Source organism: Anarrhichthys ocellatus, unplaced genomic scaffold, assembly GCF_004355925.1.
Source record: "Anarrhichthys ocellatus isolate YVR2014 unplaced genomic scaffold, GSC_Weel_1.0 scaffold666, whole genome shotgun sequence".
In the NCBI taxonomy this organism is placed as follows: Eukaryota; Metazoa; Chordata; class Actinopteri; order Perciformes; family Anarhichadidae; genus Anarrhichthys; species Anarrhichthys ocellatus.
In genome coordinates this window covers 1-22896 of record NW_022280640.1, presented here as the reverse complement: position 1 = coordinate 22896, position 22896 = coordinate 1, and the positions used below count along the sequence as shown (strand labels likewise).

At 44.0% G+C, this 22896-nt stretch overlaps 1 protein-coding gene across 5 annotated transcripts; it reads left to right on the top strand.

Annotated features, from left to right (window-relative positions):
• The first annotated feature begins 745 nt into the window (after positions 1-745).
• LOC116376882 (ephrin type-A receptor 8-like) lies at positions 746-22766 on the top strand. Of its 5 annotated transcripts, none has more exons than XM_031838377.1 (13): positions 746-1096; positions 1281-1700; positions 7183-7307; positions 9978-10140; positions 11631-11727; positions 13686-13753; positions 14029-14154; positions 14706-14891; positions 15947-16008; positions 16695-16904; positions 21262-21411; positions 21498-21688; positions 22568-22766. In XM_031838377.1, the coding sequence occupies exons 1-13, from the start codon at positions 862-864 to the stop codon at positions 22728-22730; spliced, it is 2196 nt and encodes a 731-aa protein (XP_031694237.1). In that variant the 5' UTR covers positions 746-861; the 3' UTR covers positions 22731-22766. The 5 variants fall into 5 exon arrangements, with proteins under 5 accessions (XP_031694237.1, XP_031694236.1, XP_031694235.1 ...); XM_031838376.1 differs by having other exon boundaries at positions 16695-16922; XM_031838375.1 differs by having other exon boundaries at positions 11631-11763.
• The last annotated feature ends 130 nt before the right edge of the window (positions 22767-22896 follow it).

Sequence of the window (22896 nt, the reverse complement as noted above, 5' to 3'; positions counted from 1 at the left end):
GTGTGTGTGTGTGTGTGTGTGTGTGTGTGTGTGTGTGTGTGTGTGTGCGCGCCTGTGTGTGTGTTTTCTCTGCTCAGTCATGGTGAACTTTTGCATGTGTACTTTTCGGGTACAAGCATCGAGGAAGGTTTCATTCCTATTCAAACGCATCCAGAAATATCTCAGTCAGTAGCCCAGAATACATTTCTAACGATTCGCTTTGTTATAATTTCACTCCTGTTGGTTATTCAATTTCATGGTTCTTTCAGCACCTTTTGAAATCCAAGCACCTAAAATGGCCCTCTGTGAACTTTAACAAGAGAAAGGTTAGGAGGACACAGCATCTGTAAACTAACACTCTGCGTTCTGGGGAAGCATAAATTACCCTGCGAGGAAGAATGAACGCGAGCGTGCCCGGCGTCTGCTGCTCCTTTCTGAGTGTGTGCGAGGTTTACCCCCTGCCCCATTTACCATGGCAGAAGCCTATTAACCGCCTGGAAAGAGAATATATTTATCGGAGCGCCCCTCTATTATTAATCAGTGCAGAGTTAAAAGTGAATACGTATCAGAGGAGCTGAATAAGGTTGAAACACGGTCTGGATTCTGAAGGGGGTCTCACTGGGAGTATCAACAGTGCAGAGCCTTTTCAGCCCAAATCTGAGCAGAAAGAAATACGACTTTCATCTCCCCTGCTCTACGGTTACAAGGCCTGTAATTATACATAGATTTGGAGGAGGGGGGGGGGGGTTATGTCCTTAAAATGATTGCTTTGGAGGAGATGACACAGTTTTGAAAAAGTTGGTATGCGCAGCTTGCTATAGGGGTGTGATTGACGCCTTTCTGGCCACACACTCTCTCAATTTTATCACGGCCTCAGTGATTATGGGAGTCCAGAGCCCTTCCTTGCAGAGCTCTTTATTTACTCTATTTATTCTCTCTTTCTCCCTCTCTCTCTCTGCAGCCTGTGAGATGGGATTCTATAAGCCGGTGGCGGGCAATGGCCTGTGTGGTAAATGTCCTCATCACAGCCACTCGGAGACCAGAGCCGCCCTTTCCTGCCCCTGCGACTCCAACTACTACAGAGCGGCAGATGACCCACCAGCAGCTCCATGCTCCCGTAAGCACAAACACACGGTGCACAAGATCACCTAATCCCACCGGCGAAGACCTGCGCACACACCCACAGACACACAGCAACTACCGAATGATGTGCCGAATGCATCTACGCTTCAAAAATCCAACTAATTTCTTTTTGATCAAACCTGTAAATGAACTCAAACCTCCCGCTTTCTTTTCTCCAGGCCCTCCATCTGCTCCGGTAAACGTCATCTCCTCAGTCAATGGGACGTCCGTGAATTTAGAGTGGGATCGCCCTCAGGACACCGGAGGTCGCAGCGACCTGAAGTACAGCGTGTTGTGTCAGAAATGCTCGGGGGAAGGGGGGCCCTGCGGGGACTGCGCGTCCTCCCCGGGAGGCGCCGGTGGCGGGAAGGCAGGCGGAGGGGCGAGTGCCAGCGTCGGAGGGATGGTGGAGCGCTTGGGCACCGCAGCGGTTCGATTCGTTCCCCGCCAGACCGGGTTGACGGAGCCCTGGGTGACGGTGCTCAACCTGGTGGCTCACACCAACTACTCCTTCCGTCTCCTCGCCATGAACGCAGTGACCCACCTGAGCAACGAGCCGTCAACTTATGCCTTGGTCAACATCACAACGAACCAGGCAGGTAGGGTTCGGAACAGTGACAGTTTCTCATCTCGGAGGCTTTGGCTCATGGCACACACTGGTAACATTAATTCAGCACCCTGCATCAATGGACAGCGACAAATAGGAAACGGAGTGCCCTCCTGATCAGTAAATTTGTCGCTGACCATTGACGGGGGTGCTGAATTAATGTCGCTGTTGTATATTGTGATCACATAGCTTTGTCTTGACTTATTGTTGACATTTTGTCTTATATTGATGAGTTTCATATTGTGTTTCACTCTGTTTACTATTTGTTCCAGTCTGACGGAGGGTGCTGAATTAATGTAGCCATGGCATATTGTGAAGGGAGGGACGGGCCACTAAAACCAGCTATTTTTTGCGAGTTGCACATAAATATTCACAATGTTTTATCTCACAAAACATTTTGCTTCAATCCATATTTGTTGGCGTTTAGCCTTTCAAAACTACATTTTCCTTGCCAGCCCGTGCATTAAGGAGCCATTGTGCTTAGGGTTGTATTGATCGTATGTACTTGTGTGAGCCAAACATTTCCAATAACTCAAAAGTATTGTGAAGTCCCAAAGCACACCAAGCGCATTGTTAAATGAAAAAAGAATCCAAAGACAGGATCTGCTGTTGTAACAATTTTATTTTCAAGATAATAGGATTACAGCTGTTCCAGCAGCTGGGCAAAGCTACTTGCAAAGTCATTAAATATTTTCAGATGTGAAGAATTGTTTCCACTAACAAAGCTACATTCAATTATATCTTTAAAAGTATACTTTAAAATAATTGCTGTGCATCACGTGGTTTGTTCTCCACCTGTCGGTTGGTCCCCCCCCCCCCCCACCCTCTGTTTTGTGATTCAGGCGAGCCTCAAACAGCGGCCTTGTTTAATGGCATGGCGCCCGCAGGTGACCTGTCTCCAGAGTCAGCAGGCTGTTGATCCGTTGCCGGTCTAGTTCACTGCTCCATTCTGTCGACCTCCCACTGCGGGTTGGGCCCCTTTCCATTAAGTTAATGATACTCACGTTTAAAAGTCACTCTGTGTAAAGATGAAAGGAAGTCATTATCAGGGCCACTAGCTCCCTTCTTGTTCGTCCAAGATTCGCCTCCTAAACACTATGTAAGAATGACAAAGTCCTGGTGTGATGTAAATCTGTCAGTGTTCTCTTTTAAACAACATGTATCAGAAAAGGTCCGGTTTGCAAAACACAGTAGAAATACAAGGCAGAACTTTGCATCCAAGCCTTCCAGGGTCTTGGCGGTTCAGGTTATGGGGAGCTCTAGGTTACAGGTTGTTTGCTCCTGTAGAAGAGAAATACTGAAAGACTTTAGACAGGACAGGTTGTTCAGGGCTGCCAACTTTTTGAGTTAGTTGGGAGTGAGATTCGGTCGCCTATCGGTGAAGTCGGTGCGTTTTATGAGTTGGCCTTCTTTGACATTATCGCAGAGGGTCGGGGTCATCAATCCTCAACCCCCAGTTCAGGAGCTAAATTCTCAAATTTTAAAGCAAATGTCGACGCAAAGTCAAGTCAATGATCATGGTCAAACATGAATACCTATGGTTGATCAGCATACTTGCCAGCCTCCAGACATCATAGTCTAACTGTTGCTGACAATGAAGATGAAAGGAGACGTGGGAAGAGACAGTTTGATGCTTTATGGTGCTTTTCCATGATTTCTATATGACAATTTCTATTTGATAATATGGATTCCTGCGATGGTACAAGCTGTTAAAGCTGCATGAACCGAAACTTTAATTAGTTTGGTAATGTGTGTATTTTAGTTTATTATTGTGACAGCAACTTTATTCTACAACATGATAATGCTGATTTAACAACTTTCTGTCTGTCATGACAGTTCGTAGTACTATACTGAAGGCCTTTCCTTTACAAACTGCATATGCACTCTTGAAGTGGACTTGGAGTGATGCCCAATGTGGAGCCACAGTTGACTCTTTGCTAAGACTCTCTCAAGCTTTCATGGAGCCCGCACTGTCACTGTCACTTTTGAGAAAACAAAAATAAAGCGATTTCAGAGAGAAGCAGAGAAAACGGTTGAAAATGTGCATTTGAAGGATATATATCCAGGATGTCAAACTGATTCGACAGTGAAAACCGCTTGAAAAGATCAAGATAGAAGCCAAAGCCTACAGGTCACAGTGTAAAAGTGAACCACCACATCACCTGGCCATTAAACAGAGATGGAAGACCATGAAATTAAGGTTCATGCAAAGCTGGCAGGTCTTTATTCACTGTTACGATCCTTAAAAAGCAAAGCAGTATGTGTAGACATTCAGTAGCTTTTGAGTTCTTCTACACAGTTCTTTCTGCATGTAAGCGGATGTGTTGGAGACTGACACATTGAAGCCCCAAAGCTCATTTAAAACGTCTCTCTCCACTATAGTGACTCCCCTCCAACCGTTCTATCTCATCCAGGGTTTCTGCAGCTTTCAACTAGTTCAATTGAAGACTTTTTACAGTGAGACCATCATGAACGCACTTTAAAAACCTATTTCACGTCCATACTGGAAAAGTGCGAAGAATATGAACGGAAATCTGACACCCAGAATTACTTGCATAATTTATTCACATTCAACATAAACATGATTTCAGAACTGTATGTGTGTGTGTGTGTGTGTGTGTGTGTGTGTGTGTGTCCTCAATCTCCTCAATGTTCTTGAGCTCGGCTAACTTTTCCTTGCTGCGGCTCCTCAGGGCGTTGGACTTTGTTATAAGCTTGGCCATCTGACCGCCAGCCTTGCCCTCGGCTTCTTCCGCAAACCTGTCTGGCCAGACCTTCAGAAACCTCTTGGATGGTTTTTCCTTTTTCTTTTTTAGGTCCTCCAGGAGATCCCCCTGCAGCCTCTCTCTTCTGGCCCTGTGCATCAGACTCCAGCTTCCTCCTCTCCTGAGGTGGACGCGGTGCCTGGACCAGGCTGATGCCACAGAAGTCAGGAGCTCTTTTGTGAGGAGGAACTTTAGTAACCTCCCCCTGGTGTAGAATGACAAAATCACACACAAGCTTGTGTGTCTTCCTGCATGTTGCAAGCCTCCACATCCTTGTTTACAGAAAAGCCTCTCGCCACAAAGGCCGGTCCATGGGACAAAATGGCACAAAGCCCAAAGCTCTGGATCGGGCTTTTCTGAGGAAACCACACAAGAAGATGTCCAGCCTCTTTTGATTGGATGGGAAGGAGAGGAACTCTGCTCCCACGGGACGGGAGAGCCTCAAATTGTTGGGGAATGACATCAACTAAGAAAATAAAAAGTGTTATATAAAATATATTGATAAATCATTACTTTATATCAACAACTTATAGTGGTTATAATGGTGTACACTGTTAAAACCTCTTCCAATACAACAGGAGAGAGATCCACTCTGATAAATATGATTCTGATTAGAAACAGTTTCAGTGAAAATGGAGAAACTTGTCGAAAAAGCACTACAATTGATTATGTGAAGTATTCATGTCTGCGATTGGCTCGTTAATAATTGCTTGACAGAAACACACTGCCCGTGTTTACAGCCTTATGCTTAACAATTCAATCTCCAGAATATTTCTGATTGACTACTTACTTTAAAAAAATACCTTATTCTAGAACTATTCCTACCAGCAGAAACACCTCCTGCCAGATGTTTGCCTCTTGCAGCTGTCTGGGTCTCTGAACAAAACAAAAGGAGGTTTGGTTCCTCTTACAGAATCCTTATATTGGTGAAGTGATGGCTGGACAGCGAGAGCCCTCTCTACGGGAGCGTATCTATGTTGGGCAACCAGCCCATTCCGAGATTACCAAACACATACTTATTTTAACCAAAACCATGATCTTTAGCCTCAACAGAAGTGACACCAAGGGGTCCTGACCAATCGTCCGTATGTGGCTAGTTGGGAATGAGAATGGGTTGGGGAAACATAGGACCTTTTGTTCCCATGATGAATGACCCAGAGCGACGCCCTCTCTACCACAGGTGTATTCTCGATCCACCGGTGGCCACAGACCGATAAAGGGATGGCGTCGGATCTGGTGACAGCACTGTAATCCTCCTTGCCTTTATGATGTGGAACAGTGGGTTCACAGCTTTTTCTAAAGTTTCTCCAGCTGCCACGTGGAGAAGACACTTTTAGTCCACAGATACACACGGCAACAGGCAGAGAATCACCCATGAAATTTACATTGGGCCCATTATCAAGACGCTATTAAGCTCCTGAAGTATAGTTGGTCCACACACTCCTGAGGAAAATAAAAAATACAACCACCTCTCTTTTTCTGGGTCAAATTTGTTAATGAGAAGTTGATGCGTAGGGCTACATTATTGTTAACTTTCTTTAGTTAAGGGCAACGCGACCTCACATAAATACGAGAAATGACCATGACCTCATTACAGCGTGTTACGTGGTGGAGGCATCTGTGGCTTTATACTTTTCTGACTTCTCATACGACTCTCTTTCATATCAAATCGATCCACATTTGAGCGGCCGTCAAATTTGTTATTTTCAACTGGAGTCTCACGGTCGATGTGAAACAGTTGGCAGCCCTGGTTGTAGAGGGAAGGATGTGCTCACTGTGCTGGGAATCCAGGATGCCTCACATGACTATAGTTCTCACCTTGAACCTGTAATGTCCTGGTTTCAAATCTGACCTTGAATCACTCACTGTAAATTATCCAAAAGAACAGAAATGGCTCTTTGAAAAAGTAAAAGATAAACTTGGCCCTTGGGGCATGTTGGTTGATCAGTTGCAGCCTTGGCCCTTTATCACACATACGTCTTACTCTTCTCCTCTTGCTGTCTCTGTCTTGCTGTCAAATTTAGCAGAAGTGCCAAAATAACAGTCTTTGGATGAAATGTGCTGCCTCGACGACATTTTTTTTTGCTGATAATGAAAAACAGGTTGGGGCCACACGCTTTGTTTCTGTAAGGACTAGTAGGAGTAGCTGCCACTGTCAGCAAACAGTACTAATGTCCAACTCTTGACATCAACTTTATCTGCATTGTGATTATTGTTGCTGTAATCAACTGTAACTGTAAAAGTTAAACGTTTTCTCAAGCAGCTTGTTCCCCCCCACACACATACACACACACACACGGGTGGGGTTTTTTTCTACACACACTGGCGACTGCTGTTCGTATCCCCATTCCTACCAAATATTAACCATACAGGTGGCTGATCATTTGTAGCAGTTTGGGAGGCTTCGATAAATAATGTCGACCTGCTGATTGAGACAAGTCAGACATGGGCTAATCATTTAGCTTCAAGGACTTGTTGGGGCTGAAACCACTTGATATGAACTAAGAGTTTATAAAGTCTGCACACTAGCCGTCAAGGCCACCTCAGTGTACACTATATTATTTTTCACCCTGCCTGAGTGTATTTCAGGAAATGCAGCCGTTCCTGTGTAAACATGACACGTAATGTCATCACCTCATTATACTCGTGGTCACTGAGGATCCCCATCTTGAACTGACAAAGCAGTAATCTCTCCTGTTTCTTGCGCAGCCCCCTCTGAAGTGATGGAGATCCGGCAGCAGAACACCAGCCAGAACAGCGTGATCCTGCTGTGGCACGAACCCAACCAGCCCAACGGAGTCATCCTGGAGTACGACATCAAATACTACGAGAAGGTACCAGAACCAGCTGCAGCATCCGCACTGCTCCAGACCTGCACTGTTTTTAGGGTTGCTTTTTCCAATATTTATTCAGGCAGCTTATGAGAGGGGGAAAAAGTGACACCGTCTCTGCGATACCTGGAGAACATAAGCTCATTGTCTTCAAAGGACTGCGACTAAACTGAGCCAAGATATTTGTGAATGCGGAGGAGAGTGGTTGGATAAACTCCGGATAACTTAATCCCAATAAAAAAAAAAAAAAAGGTACCGCTGGCAGCTCAGCTAATTGAAAGGAAATGAGGGTCGAGAGAGGAGGATGAGACGGCGAGGATTCCACCTCAGCCAAAGTGACGGTGACAGAAAGCGGCTGACGGGCGCGTAAGCCTCTCGACGGGGCTAATTGCCGCGAGCGCGAACATGCACAGGTAGTGTGTGTGTGTCTGTGTTTGGGGCGAGCGCGTGGTGATAGGAATCAGTTAATTGCAGCGGGAGCAGCCTGGAAACAGACAGTCTCATAGCCAAACAAGCAGGACGGTGCTGTGGGAGTGATGGAGGATTAGCTCGTCTCTTGCGCTGGCGTCTTAATCTGGCCTCGCTCGGGGGGGGGGGTGAGACGACCGCGGGGGGGATTTCAAGTGGGCAAGTCAGCAATGTGCTTTCTTAAGGTTTCTATAGGCTGCACTTAAACAGCAATGAGTCACAGCGAGGGTGGCGGCCGCTGCAGCAGCACCACACTACAGAGGGGGATAATGAAGACAAAGAAATGCCTCTCATTTCTGCACCCGGCACTTCTTCTTAATTAGGCTCTTATCCTTTTCCGAGGACACATGAATGATTCACTTATTCTGCTGTTTGGATGCACCTTGCACCTCCTCATTATTGCTGAACTCGTATTACCTCCAACACTCGTAAAGATGCTGCGGCAGGCAGATGAGAGCAAGGCGAGGATAGCAGTGACGATGACGATGGTTAATGATAAACGTCATTGTTGATCAAGTCTTCACAAGAATAAATGTGTTCCTCGAAAACAAAAATCCCACTTTAATGAATATGTACATAACAAAAAAGAACTTTGCACGGCAGATGGGGGTATAATCTTGAGAAATTCACATTTGAACATTAGGCATCATAAATGAATTATCTGAAAGGAAATAAATAATCCTCAAAGTACCTGTCATTTTTCAAAATATGCCTGAGGTAATTACCTGCCAATTACATTTGAGTGGCAGACAAGGTTGCATTCATTTACACAACGGCAAACAGTTTAGAAAATCTAGTGAAAGACCCCAAACAGCGGGGGCAGTGTATAAATTAAGCTGTTAATGAGCGGCAAATCCAGCATGATTTGACCATTAGGTCCAATTTTTTTGTTTTTCAAAGAAAAACTCCTGAGACTGCCGTTGTTTGAATAAATTCCGTTAAATCATTTGGACTGGTGGCATTGCTTTAAGTGGTGTTTGACCAATGCCGCATTAAAGTACCATGGACCCCCCCCCCCCCCAAAAAAAAAAAAGCACCATCACGACTCAGTTAGTGTCCCCGTCCAACCTGACGTTGTTGTTCATGTTAAAAAACCAAGGAAGACAATTCTGTGTTTTGACGGAAAGATTTGGGAATGTGGTAAAAAACTAGTGCGGTGCTCGTTCCGAGCGTGTGGCCGTTCCAAGCGAGCCGACGGCTTGGACCCCGGGACTGCTGCTTGCAGCGCTGTCGAGAACCGTTCGTTGCTCGCTGACTGCGTGGAAAGTGAAAAAGAGTTTATTTTATTCGTGTTGAGCATGTCAAATTCGACACTGCACTCCCTTGAGCACCTAGCAACACACCTGCCAAGTGTGAAGTAGATCAGATGAACGGTTCTCGAGATAAACGATGGACACACAGACAGAGACTCCTTGACTTATAGTTAGATGCTATTTATGTGACATCAAAATATCCATGTTTCCCCAGCTGATCGTTTGTTCCTTAATAAAATAAAATGTACGTTGAGGAATCCACTACTATAGCCTCAAAAATGTGTAAATAAGTATTTGCAGCAGCTCTAAAGCTGCTATAAATGCAGCCAAGTCCTGTGGTTTATTTAATCCAAGAACTGATGCATAAGTGCAAAACCATTTTACAGACGCACAAGGAATACTTTCCATGCTTTTCTTTAAATTGAGCTAGTAGTGGTGTGAAATTGTTTATGGATAGAGTAGTGAGAGGGGATGTCTGTTTTTTTTTTGCTATTCTGGAGAATCAAATGATTGACAGATGAGGATTCATGAGAAGGGGGTGGCCTTGTCTGAAGGGTGGGGGGTGACGGAGAGATGACACTACTAGATGTATTCAAGGAAGGAAACAAAAAAAGTTGAATTCATGGTTAAAGAAACAACTAAATTTATTTTAACAATCGGAGGGGTTGTGTTCAGTTCATTGATACCCAGTGTAACTACTGCAATAAATATTACATTATATTAAGAAGTAATAGAAAAACTGCATTAAAACTGGAAACTCCTTGTATTTTTCCCCTGATTCCCCCCGAAAATGTGTTATTTCAGGTTTAAGTGTAACCAGCAGTAAAGTTGGTGACATCAGATGCATTGAGGTCATGGTTTGGGCTGTGAAGTGTTTAGTCTAGCACATACCCTGCCCAACATGCTAAGATCCCCAAAGCTGACCATTTAAACGTGGCCGTTTCTGTTACAGGAAAATGAAGCACACAGTTACTCCACTCTGAAGTCTAAAAATACCAGCGCCCGGGTATCGGGGCTGAAGCCGGGCACCAAGTACATCTTCCAGGTCCGAGCCAGAACGTCGGCGGGTTGCGGAGACTTCAGCCAGAATGTGGAGATTCAGACTGGGAAAGCAGGTGTGTGTGTGTGTTTGTATATCATGGTCTATAAGAAACAGAAATACATTGTGTCACAGAACCTGCTGCCTGCCCTGAGCCACGGGGACCCTATAGCGGTCGTATGCTGTTTAATACAGTTGAAAAAGTGTTAAAAGACTTCCCAGGCCAGACTGCACAGCATGGTCCTGGGCTAAAGTGTCAGCGAGGCTGATAGCCGCCCCCGTCCATCCCTCGTTTCTATTGATCTGAGCTTTGTTAGGGGGTCACCGCTGTCAGAAAAACTGCAGCCTATCCCAGTGCTGGGGGGGGGGGGGGGGGGGGGGGCTAGAAGTCTTCATGAGTCTGTCCACCTGAGGCCAGTACAACACTGAAAGTTAGGACTCACTGGAAAAACCTTTATTGGAACATTTTTCTTTCCTAATAGGGGATTTGGCAGAGAACCTGCGGAGCAGACTTCAGGTCTGCAAAGCTAAACCTCCTGCCTGGTCAGAGTCCCAGTGCTGTTTCACTGACTAATAGTCTCCCTTCATTCTGCTGCTCACTGGACCCAGACTCTGCTCCTCTTGATACTGACTCTGAAAACAAGAGGACTGTACATGCCCCCCCCCCCCCCACCCCCGCTACCATACATGCTGAGTAATCAATAAGTCCTAAAGTTTATGAAAACCAGATTAGCCTTTTTTTCGTTGTGTCCGTTCCGTGTGTAGTTCAGTCTTACCCAACGTTGAAGCTTTAATGGTAACCATGTTTATCTCAAGGCTCTAGGGATGGCAAAGTCTTTGATCCTGACTGAAATATCTCTTTACATGGATTGCCGTGGAATTTTTTATGTTCATGGTCCCCAGAGGATGAAACCTACCGTGACCTTTTACCTTTGCTCTAGCGCCAACAGCAAAAAGCTAAAGCTTTCACTTGTATCTACATCTCCTAAAGCATCACTGTACCTCACTGTGGTACAGCCTTCACAGAGCTGCCAGTGTGTCGTCCCTGCTGTAGCACACACAGTTGAAATGATTAGCAAAGAAATGTATCCACGACACACTTAATTATGATTAGGGCTTGTTATTACACGAAATGGTGAATAAAAAAATGCCACCGAAATCACAAATGCAATAGCTTATTCATGACTCACAAAATGTATTAGTTTACGTACTCGACAGTCTTATTAAGTTCTAGCATAATTAGATTTTCTGTCATTTGAAAGATACATTATTTTTACCTCTTACTTTATGTGCAGTTATCATACTATCAGGTCTATTCAATCTTTCAAAGTAAATGAACATTAGCTGAATATTCCCTCCATATGATGCCATGCACAAAGTTTCAAAAATGCAAACAGGAGGTAATTACAAAATGTTGAGCTCTTTAATGAAGCTACAAATTCCTGTTTATCTTGTTTGACCACGAACTCTCTACCTGCCCGCCTGTGTTTGCCGCCGTGTGTGTGTCAGTGTAAACTGCAAACTCGACTAACGCGGAGCGTTGTGTTTGCGTGTGTGTGTTTCCAGCTCCTCTGCGCTACAACACCATGACCATCATCTGGATCTGCATGGCCCTGGTGTCCGGCCTGGTCACCTTTCTGGCCATCTTCATCTGCAGGAAACGGCAAGGCTACACTTTACCACACTACCCATCGCTGCTGTGTGTGGAACACTTTCTTACGCTACTCTACCGTATCTCTCTTTGTGTAAATGTTGCTTGTGATCAGAAGCCCTGTGTGCACTGTGTTTCTCCCTCCTGTGGTATTGCCTGCAAAGTAAAATTTTAAAAAGTGAGGTTGTAATCTGAGTGAAGAGTTATTCCATCCAAAAGGGGCTGAATCTCATTTAAGCTTGCTTTTGAGAATCTAAAACACCTTTAGTCTCCTTTGCCATGTTGGAATGTTCATTTTCTTTAGCTTCTCTCATCTCCTCAACCCTCCCTGTCCTCTCACCGCCTTGTTTAGCTAATTTCCTAAATCATAATTTCCACCTCGTAGTGCATTTAATTATGTTGATTCATGTCCAGTAGCTTGCAAGCCAAACGTTCCCACTTATCCTGTCAACCCCACCCTTCCTCCCTTTTTTTGATGTTTTCAACTTACATCTCTGGAATGCTGCATCGAATAATTAATTCCAATGCACTTAATTAATTCGTGTTTCACTGCTTATTAAGTTTTTCATTTCCATTCTGTTAGAGAGGGGAAGAATATGTCGGAGGATTTAAATGTGTAATCCAGGCAAAATCATGTTGTCCAATGTAATTAAGATGCTGGTTCAGAAAAGGAAAGCTTCACCGATGGTGGAGTTTAAAATGCTCATTTTTAATGAATACGCAAACAATGATGTTAAACTGATGAGAAAAAAAAAAAAAAACTACGTATGGCAGAAACCACCAGGGTCAGTTTTATGGTCCATAGCTCCAAAAAAACACGCTATCCCCGTAGAAGCACACGGCTAATTATTATGCAGAAGGACCTCATCAGACCTCTGTACAGACTGAAGAAAAGTCCTGCCGTGTGTTTGGTTCCGTAAGCTCCGTTAGCTATATTAGCTTGTTAGCTGTTAGCTCTGTTAACCAAAATAGGCTTGATATACAGTCATAAATGAGCACAAAACGTGTTAGGCTGATGGATCCGGCAGTTTGCGATATTAGCCGTGGATAGATGGACAGACACAGGGATATGCACACACACACACACACACACACACACACGGCCATTCACATAACCTCCTGGTGGAGATAATGATTGAAGTATAAGTAAGGAGATGGGAGGCAATAACAATGGTTTCTGCCACAGAGTGAGATCCAAACGGTTTAAAGAAACCTACACCAGCACTCACACATGAAGGGACAGGATACAAACATAGTGAATTAAACCCTCAATGTGTGTGTGTTGTCGCCAACCACCATGACTCAAGAAAGCGCCCAACAGCAAAGACATGGCCAATAGTGCTTGGAATTTCAAGCACACAAAAAAAGCCGTTTTTACGCCACTCCCCTACATAAGTGAAATTTAAACTTTGTTTTAAGAAAAACATGAATAAGACAAACCTATGTAGTGATGCTACATGTAAAAAGTGTTAGTCACCTCTTTCAACGCAAAGTTAAAAATAGTATTTCTGTAGCGTGTGGCTTCCCCAACACCGCCCGTATTTGTGATCGATGCATTAAATCTCCTAAATGCCCTCCTGAGATGTGTCCACTGTTCCTTCATTGCATTAATATATGATGTTAATCATTTTAACTTGAACTAAACATGGAAGCATACCCATAGAAACAGGTCTGTTAATATGAAAGGGAACCTCATAATGGAAATAATTAGGCTCGGTTCCACCTTGTTGCCGGTGGAAACCCTAATTAACAGGGAGAACAGGTTGACATATTGCTCCTTATGAATTACTAAGTTTCACTAAGTGATGAATAGCTCTGTTAAAGTTAATAATTCATTATGAACAACTATTGATTTATTCATTTTGAGCCGAGTTTGATACATTTTGTATAAATGTTTCACTATTGTCCTGTATTCATCCCACTGTGTGTGTGTGTGTGTGTGTGTGTGTGTGTGTGTGTGGTTTGTATAGACACTGTGGCTACAGCAAAGCCTTCCAGGACTCTGATGAGGAGAAGATGCATTACCAGAACGGTCACGGTATGTTTGGCCCCACTCCTTAATTATAACCATTAAGCACACGTATTGATTAGACTGCATGTAATAAAGTTCATCATCCGAGCAAACAATTTTTCATCACGCGCTGACTGACCGCAGGAGCACCCGCTGTTTATTATCTCTCTCTCTGCTGCTTCTTTCTGTGAGCCAGTTCTTCTCTTTCATCAAGTCTTCCCTCGCACACACCAGCGACGAGGGGCTGAGTCCCCGCTCTCGTTCTCCGATATGTGACCGAATGCTAATGTTGTTTATCTTAGTGTCATTCCCCGACGCAAGGTTCTACATCGACCCGCACACGTACGAGGACCCCTGCCAGGCGGTCCACGAGTTTGCCCGAGAAATTGAAGCTTCCAGGATCAAAATAGAGAAAATCATTGGCTCAGGTAAAAAAAAAAATATGTGAAACTTGTGCACGCACACACACACACGCGAGCGCGCGCACACACAGAGTGAGAATCATTGGCCGGGGCTAACTTAAAATCATTGGCCAGTGTAAAGGCTGCGGTGTGCAGCAGAGAGGAGGATGGCAGAGTGGAATCAGAGCGTTGCGTGGGGCTGTCAGTCAGAGTCCCTCAGACGGGCAGGGAATACTAACACTGTGTCGGCTCCACAATACACTGTGCTGCTGGATGTAACTCCTGCAGACATGAAGAGAAGTGTAGACTTGAGGAAGACAAATAAGCCATCCCACTTTAAAAGTTCTTCTGAGATAAGAATTAATGAGAAAGAGGCTGATGGAGGATTAGCTTACTTCTACTTTTGCACATATGGATTTCTCTTATCTAACGCAGCAAATTAACTTAAGACACATTTACAAGTATTTCTTATATGTTACATGTGGCGGGGGGGTGCACAGTGCATGTTGAATGCAGTAGAATAGAATTGAACGAGTGGATTCATGCTAAATGGACTCTTTTCTTGTGTTTGTGTTAAGGGGAGTTTGGGGAGGTGTGCTATGGACGCATGAGACTCCCGGGGAAGCGAGACATCCCAGTGGCCCTGAAGACCCTGAAGGCGGGATACACGGAGAAGCAGAAGCGGGACTTCCTGGCGGAGGCGTCCATCATGGCCCAGTTCGACCACCCCAACGTCATTCGCCTGGAGGGAGTGGTAACCCAGAGTACGCTACCGCTACATCTATATATTAGTGTTAATAAAGTTGTTTTCACGATTACTGACTATGAGTTAAGAGTTATGACTGTTAAAGATCATGATAAATAACAGTGAACGTACATTTTTAGGCTACATAGGCTTCACCAAGCCTCATCTACTGTGTGTCGTGTAGACAACTCGCAAAGCTTTCACAACTTGCTCCCTCAGTTAGAACTCTTCCTTTGACTTATAATTTGGCTGTCCAGGAAGTAAGCCCATAGTTATGGTGAAGTGGACTTGGGCTGAAGAGCTTAGAGGAAGAAGGGTTCCTCCAGTGCCTCTATGGCTCACTGTGTAAAAGTAATGGCTTTCTCTCTGATATTGCAAAAGTATTCATTCATATTTTTGATTTATTAAATTAGGACATAATTCTTTTGGACGTCACATGCGCCATAATCGGTGTTGAACATGCATGTAAATAAATATTAAAAAGTATTAAATATCCTGCAAATATGCGGTTCATCCAACCTGTCTCATTCCAAACTGGTCACATGCGAACGCTTGGTCACGATGCCTTGGCTTCACGTACTGGGTAGCCCAACGCAGCAAACTATGGCGCTCCACAACGGTCGCTTCGAGCGACAGGGGGGTGCCGTCTCAGGTCGCTAGCCGCTATAGGCTGTCTCCTTTGCTACGTCACCAGGGCCCGCCTCAACTCCACCGACGAGCCACCTCTTTGCCAATTTTTAGAGTTGTGGCTGTGTCGTCACTGCCAAGATGCTTCACGACGACTCACCAAAAAGCTATGGGTGACGGACATATTTCATACGGTCCATTGTTAAAATGAGTAAATTTGTTACGACAGCGAAGTTACAAAGTTGATTTTTGGTTTCACATGGGACACGAACAGTGGTCTGCTAGGTGAAAGTTATGCGTTTGAGCCAGTTGGGTCTCATACAGACGATAAAAGGATGCCTTGTGTGTTGAGGTCCATACAAAGCGTCGCTAATTGAGGACCTGGGAATGAGACCGGGCTGGTTTAGCGTAAGATGGAGTCCTGAAGGTTCCTGTTTGTTCCCTCAGGCAAACCGGCGATGATCATCACAGAGTACATGGAGAACGGCTCTCTGGACTCCTTCCTCAGGGTTGGTATTGAAGCAGTAAAGGTTTCTGTTTACTTTTCATTTTGACTCAGTGTAAAGTGATTCTCCTGTTCTCTGTTATTGAGTAAGTGGCGATCTTTTCCTTCACTGTTTAGCTATACAAGCTATAACTGCTCATCCTCCGGTGAAAACAATGTATTACGACTTCTTAGCAACCTTTACAAAGCTCTAATTCAAGTTTAGCGGATTCGTTTCCAATGGATTTCGGGAAGGTTTTATTGGTGTTGGAGAATTCTTCTCAACACACCAAGGAGAACGTACTCGGTAGATACATGGTTTTCACAAGAGAGCAACATCACTTCACATCACTTGCTATTCATCAGAGAATCACTGTTGCCAGACACCAGTGGTTTAGAGCAGCAAATGTGAAAGTTTTCTCTTCAACGAGATACAAGTTGATTTAACACTGTGTCATATCGACAATGTCAAACAGCTCCAGCATTTGCTTATATGAAGATACCGTAGATTATTACTTAACAAGCAAATCCCTGTCATGTTTTCTTCTCTTATCTGTACTCTCCTCTCTATCTTGATTAAAATCTCTTCTATTATCACTCTCCTCATCTGTTCTGCTGCTCTACCTTCACTTCTTTTTTTGTGATCTGCCATTAAAACTCCCTACCACCTTCCCCCCAATCTTTCTCTTTTTCTCTTCCCCCTACCCGTAGAGGCACGATGGCCAGTTCACCGTCATCCAGCTGGTGGGTTTGCTGCGCGGCATCGCGGCAGGTATGACCTACCTGTCTGACCTGGGCTACATCCACAGAGACCTGGCTGCCCGCAACATCTTGGTCAACAGCAACCTGGTGTGTAAGGTGTCTGACTTCGGCCTGTCCCGGGTGCTGGAGGACGACCCCGACGCTGCATACACCACCAGTGTGAGTTTTCACATTGAGGCAAGCATTGATGCAACGCACACACACACTCACACACTTCTTTAAAGGAGGCGGCGAGCACGTGTAATGGGTATGAAAAACATACATCAACTATTCCACTTAGGTCGTATCAACGTTATATGTCAAAATTGCAGTTACAGCCTCATGTAAACTTGCATAAGAACACACAATGAGTTCCATGCAGTGAGGAAGATTTTTACAGATTCCTAAGGGGTGCTCCAGCAATTTCGTAATGCACTTCCATTGGGGGGACTACCAATGGAGAAAATGGTTTAAAAAAATTAAAGCAGCAGAGCCTGATATATCAGGACGGGTGAAATCTCCAAAAACCCTGGAATCCTACATTTCCCATTTACAACCTATAGCAGCCAATAGAACGCCCATCTGACTTTTTTCTCTCCAGATAAAAATTATAATACGTATAACAAGTGGACGTAGTCGTCGTAGTTTGGCATTTGGGCCGTCACCATCTTGGATTTTGGTAGTCTTGTCTTTTTTCTTGGTAACCAGCTAGCAAAAGTGAACATCTTTTGACAGCGGGGGAGTGACATTGAGATGCCGTATAAGGCTCTTGTAGAGGCAGCGACCTGTCAATCACAGTAAGCCCGCCCTAAAGCATACTCCTCTTTATGGTCTATTTGACTCTAAATGGACCATCATTTACTAAATGAACATCATGCTGTATTGAAGAAGACTTGAAACTAGAGATTGAGACCATAAACTCATGTTTACAATGTTTACTGAGGTAATAAATCAAGAGAGAAGTAGAGTCATTTTCTCATAGACTTCTATACAACCAGAGGAGTCGCCCCCTGATGGTCAGCAGAGAGAATGCAAGTTTAAGACACTTCCACATAGGCTTCACCCAGCAGAACCGGACTATGCTGGGCTCTGGTCATCCAAATCAAAAAAACATATAACCCTGATGATGTCATTCATTTTTAATAACATGTAATTTCGTGTTCATGACTTAAGAGCATGCTCCACCATGTTCTTAATTTCCAGCTGTTTCACAGATGAAATAAAAAAGAATTAAGGCACTTAGATAGATTATCTTGGCAAAAGCTTAAATGGATCACCGGATTTCTTTTTTTTCTCACTTTCTGCTCAGGGCTTCCGTACATCAGGGTTTTTTACTGAGACAAAGTTCCTTCAGAGCCACAGAGGACATTAATCATCTGAGTAGTGCTCAGCGCTGCCTTTTATGTGTACATTGAGTTCCAACTTTAAAACTGCACAAGGCATACTGGCTGCCTTTAGCAGCAAGTGCTTTATATATTGAACCTCAGACGTAAAAATCCTTAAGATCATGTAAATATAGTGCAATGCCAAAAGATAATGTCCTTACAGCCATCACATATATACATTCATCAGATATACAGTATATCTTCATATTTTGTCAAATTAAATTGACAAGTAAAGATGTTTTTTTTACTATATCCTATTTATCATTCGTGAATAACCTTTATTTAAGAGGGCAGTTCCACTGAAATCCGGCCAAGAAAGAAGCATCAAGATGAGAGTTAAAGCTGGAGACAAAAGCTACACAGATACAATCAAGTCCAATGAAACTGAGAGCAAAGTAAAATCATGTCTGTAAGTGCTCCAGCAGAGAGCAGTCCAGTATTAAACCTACAGCCCGGTGAGCACAAGCCTGAACTATAAAATATAAAGAAGCCGAGCTCCTTCCAGTGTCTGATGCTATCAGCTCACAGCAGATGGAAATCAGCATTTGACACATTTGTCTGTTACAGTCTGTTAAAGCACGGCAATCAGATTACAGGAAGCTGGGTGATGACATGCAGCATCACCCAGAGACATGCTGCTTTAGGGGAAAAGGATTGTTAATGAGGATATTACAGACACTATAGCGTCATCTGGAAATTAATGGCTGATTATGGCTGATGATAAACACGGTTCTCGTTACTATCTGGAAGTAAATAAAAAGCTGCCTATTGTATGGAATCTGGCAGCCAAAGTCACTTTGAAGAAGCTGCGAGTGTTGAGGTCTTGAGTGAAGGTTACAGGATTCCCGTCATGTTGCAGGTTTTTATGGTTTAGCAGGACGTCAGGTGTGTGCCTAATGGGCTGCGTTTTGAGAGCAACCTTCAAATGTTTAAAATAACCCACTCGGGAGCGCTTTGTTTGTTTAAGAAGTGACGCGTCCATCTGTCAACCTAATTAAGTGTCACTTTTATATCAAGAGTAAAGTGTAAGTAGTTCACATACTTGCAAACATTTGCAAGTCTATTCTCGTACTGGCCCCGCAGCACATGCGCCCTGTTTAGTCATTTAACCATGGTGTGTCTTCTAACTTTAAACGTTCATGTACATTTACTCACTGGTGTAGGTAAGTATTGAGTAGGCTAGTACTTCCCTAATCTCAATCTTTATGCTACTTTTTACCTCAATGTCTCCTCATTTCAGAGGATAACTGCATATTTACTCCAGTATTGGACTGCTATAGATACTTTGTATACTACATTGTTGATTAAACTACTCAACAGTATACACAGTAGTTAAAATGAGCCGCTTTCACTAACATATAAATGCTGTTTACACATTGAGGGAATGGTAATAAATCAATAATATGCTGCACGTTATAACAATATGAATAAGGCTTTTCTGCATGAGTACTACTACTACTACTGATAAGACTTCTGTACCTTTACTTGTGTAGGGTTATGTTGAGACTGTGGTACTACTAACCTGTGTGCTTCATTGGGGACATGTTTGGCTTTTTAAGTTAACAATCATTTTGGCTGCATACATGTGGCAAGGGGTTTTTCTTTATTTTTTCTAATTTTGGAGGTTAAGCCCCAGCTCTCATAATAGGTCTATAATAAACTGTGTAGTCAAAATACATTCAGACCCCAAAGGACAAAAATGTCCCCATTGAAACCCATTAAAAACATCAATGTTTGATCCCACGCCCATTATAGCACACAATCAAGCATTATATTATATCAGGCTTTGAACCTAGAGCCCTGGCTTCAAAATGTTACTATGTTCTACCAGATGTAGCCGTGTTCTCATGTTACAAATGACAAATGCATACTATTTTCTTGGTTTCCACTGTTGGAAGCATTGCTGCTGCATTTTTGAGCAAAACATCAAAATCAATGTTGTTGCTAATCATTGAAATATCGTGACTAATAACTTGACTGTGAAAAAAGATTAAGTATACAGAAAATAATTAAATTTTTGTGGGGCTAAAAACAACAGTGGTGTTATAAAAATTATGTTAACATAAATAACATTTTAAGGGTTAAAATTCTGAAACTATTTGAATATTTGGTAGTGATGATCAGGGCTTATGTTTGTTCAATTTATTAATTACTTTTGCAGTTTTAGCAAGGGGACATCTCAGAACATCAGAGCAACTTTTTTTAAAGGGACGCACAAGCGTTAAACTGTCCATCAAACCAAAATAATGAGCTAAAAGACACTAAAATGCTCCGTAGAGCTGAGGGCAACTGTGAAGTCGGGTGATCATTTTCTGTGGGTTTGTCACTACCAGCGACCCCTTTCATATTATACAGTCATTTGATCCAGTATGAAAATATGAATTAGGGTAGCTTTAAGATAGGATCCACTGGATTTTCTTGATTAAACAGAGAATATTGTCAACATTTTTGTATTAAATTAGTTTGTGACCACCTCCCCCAGCTGTATTTGAACAGATGTGGGGTCTACCTCCCTGGTAAATGTTGACAATGTCTTTTTCACCGTCCCCACCTGGATTTAAAGGTTAAGGCCAGCATCAATCTGTATTTTCCTTAGTGTCAACAGATCCCAGTGCAAGACCAAAATCACACAGTGTGTGACCCTCAGCTCCAAATCCCCTCGAAGACATAAGACGTAAATCTTTAAAAGCAAAGTTTCTTTCTTGTTTTTTAAAGGCTCATTCATTTTCATAGACAGCTGGGAGCAGCAGTGTTCAGCAAACTTCACTCAAAACCCCCCCCAAAAAGAAAAAAGTTTGTTGGGGGCTATTTTCATATGAAAATACACATTTGGCGCGTTGCAGAAACATGTCAACCAGTGCAACAATGTGGCTGATTTATGTTTTTTTTTTTTTACAGTTTTTGGACAATAATGGAGCTATACCCCATAGAGGACTAAAATATTTGAATTAAATAATAAAATATAGTATAGTATAGTATTTTTAAGTAGGATACATTCTTTGATGGCTTTGGTCTTTTCATGGGATGATGATATGATAAGAAAGAATATAGAACATAGCCAAACTAATCCTTTATTCTGCGATCATGAGTTGGATTCTATAACTAAAGAAAGATTGAAAGACCCTGGTCAATCATTTTTATTCTCCCAACAGGGCGGGAAAATTCCAATCCGCTGGACAGCCCCCGAGGCCATCGCCTTCAGGAAGTTCTCCTCCTCCAGCGACGTGTGGAGCTACGGCGTGGTCATGTGGGAGGTGACGTCCTACGGAGAGCGACCGTACTGGAACCTCACCAACAGAGACGTGAGCGCTGTTTGTTTCACGAACTAGCCCCCCTCACCTTATTGTCGCAGCATACACTGTACTCTCGTGCCTATTTTTTTGTTCAGGTGATCAAATCCGTGGAGGAGGGCTACAGGCTGCCCGCTCCCATGGGCTGCCCCGGTCCTCTGCACACGCTCATGCTGGACTGCTGGCAGAAGGACCGCAACGAGAGGCCGCGCTTCTGCCAGATAGTCACCGTTCTCGACAAGCTAATCCGCAACCCGGAGAACCTGAAGTCCATGGACACGCTCTGCAGGTGGGTGGGCCGCTGAGTAGATCCACGTTTGCATCGTGTCACATGCCGAGGAGTCTTTTGATTCAATTTGGCCCGACGGTTTCGCCCGACATTTAATCAAATATTGGTTCGCATGATTAGCGGATTAAGACGCAACAATCTAAGCGGGGGGGCTGAGAAGATGATCCGCCGGACAACGTCTGGTGACGGGCTGTTAGGCTGCTAAGTAGCCGTCCTGGTGTGGGAGCCGGGGTAAATCCAATCTCATCCCGCTGCTTTAAAACATGAGCGCGGTGGGATAAAGTTGCAGCCCAAAAGTTTCCCTCAAAGTTCTCCGGCAAATGAAGCCAGGTGGTTCTCCAATAAGCTCACTCCTGATAGACGCGCTGTGAGTAAAAGCCCGGCTGTGATACTGACATTGATCCGCGGCGAATCTGGGAACACGTTTGAGAGGACAGCCGGGCCAAAGACGGACCTGCGTAAATTGCTCAGTTCAGATCCCGGGTCCTACGGAGCCAGTGGTGCGTGGCGCCGTGCGTCTATGTCAGCGTGAGGTAGAGGAGAAGTGTTCAGGATTCCTGCCTTTATTAATCTACCCAAAGCAGCCATCCTGCAACCACAGCCACTACCTCTTCTCTATCATTTGAACCGCTATTGATTTTCTGCCTCAGCTACCAGCACGTTTCAAAGACCCCCCCCCCGTTTTCCCTCCAGGTTGCTCTGCCTCTTGCTCACTTTTTGCCTCTTTTTCTCATTTTCGGACTCCCTCGAACTAATCTTTTTGTCTTCCCATCAATCTTCCTCTCTCTCTCTCTCTCTCTCTCTCACTCTCTCTCTCTCTCTCTCTCTCTCTCTCTCTCTCTATGTCCATCCGTCTCTCTTTCTATTTGTGTCCCGCAGTTTAAACAGTCCTCCGCTGATGGAGAGAGCTATCCCCGACTTCAGTAGCTGTAACTCAGTAAACGACTGGCTGGACACCATAAAGATGAGCCGCTACAAGGACCACTTTGCGGCAGGGGGTTACCAAACTCTGGGACACGTCATAAGCATGAACCAAGGGTAAGTGCTGACGGTGATCAGAGGTGATGGTCTTCTCAGATAATCAGTTCGACCACTGTCATTTTTCTGCATTTTACTTTTGTTAACTGCCACCTCCGCGGTTCGATCATCCATTGAGCTCCTGTCACAAGCAAGATAAACCCTCAGGATCTTAGCTTGTTTCTATTTCA

Excerpts from the sequence above, each read along its gene's own strand:
- LOC116376882 (XM_031838374.1), top strand. The coding sequence starts at position 862 with ATGGGAGTCCAGAGCCCTTCCTTGCAGAGCTCTTTATTTACTCTATTT. Across the intron at positions 14,892-15,946 it reads GGAGGGAGTGGTAACCCAGA|GCAAACCGGCGATGATCATC; the intron begins GTACGCTACCGC and ends TTGTTCCCTCAG. Across the intron at positions 16,923-21,261 it reads GTGTGAGTTTTCACATTGAG|GGCGGGAAAATTCCAATCCG; the intron begins GCAAGCATTGAT and ends TTCTCCCAACAG.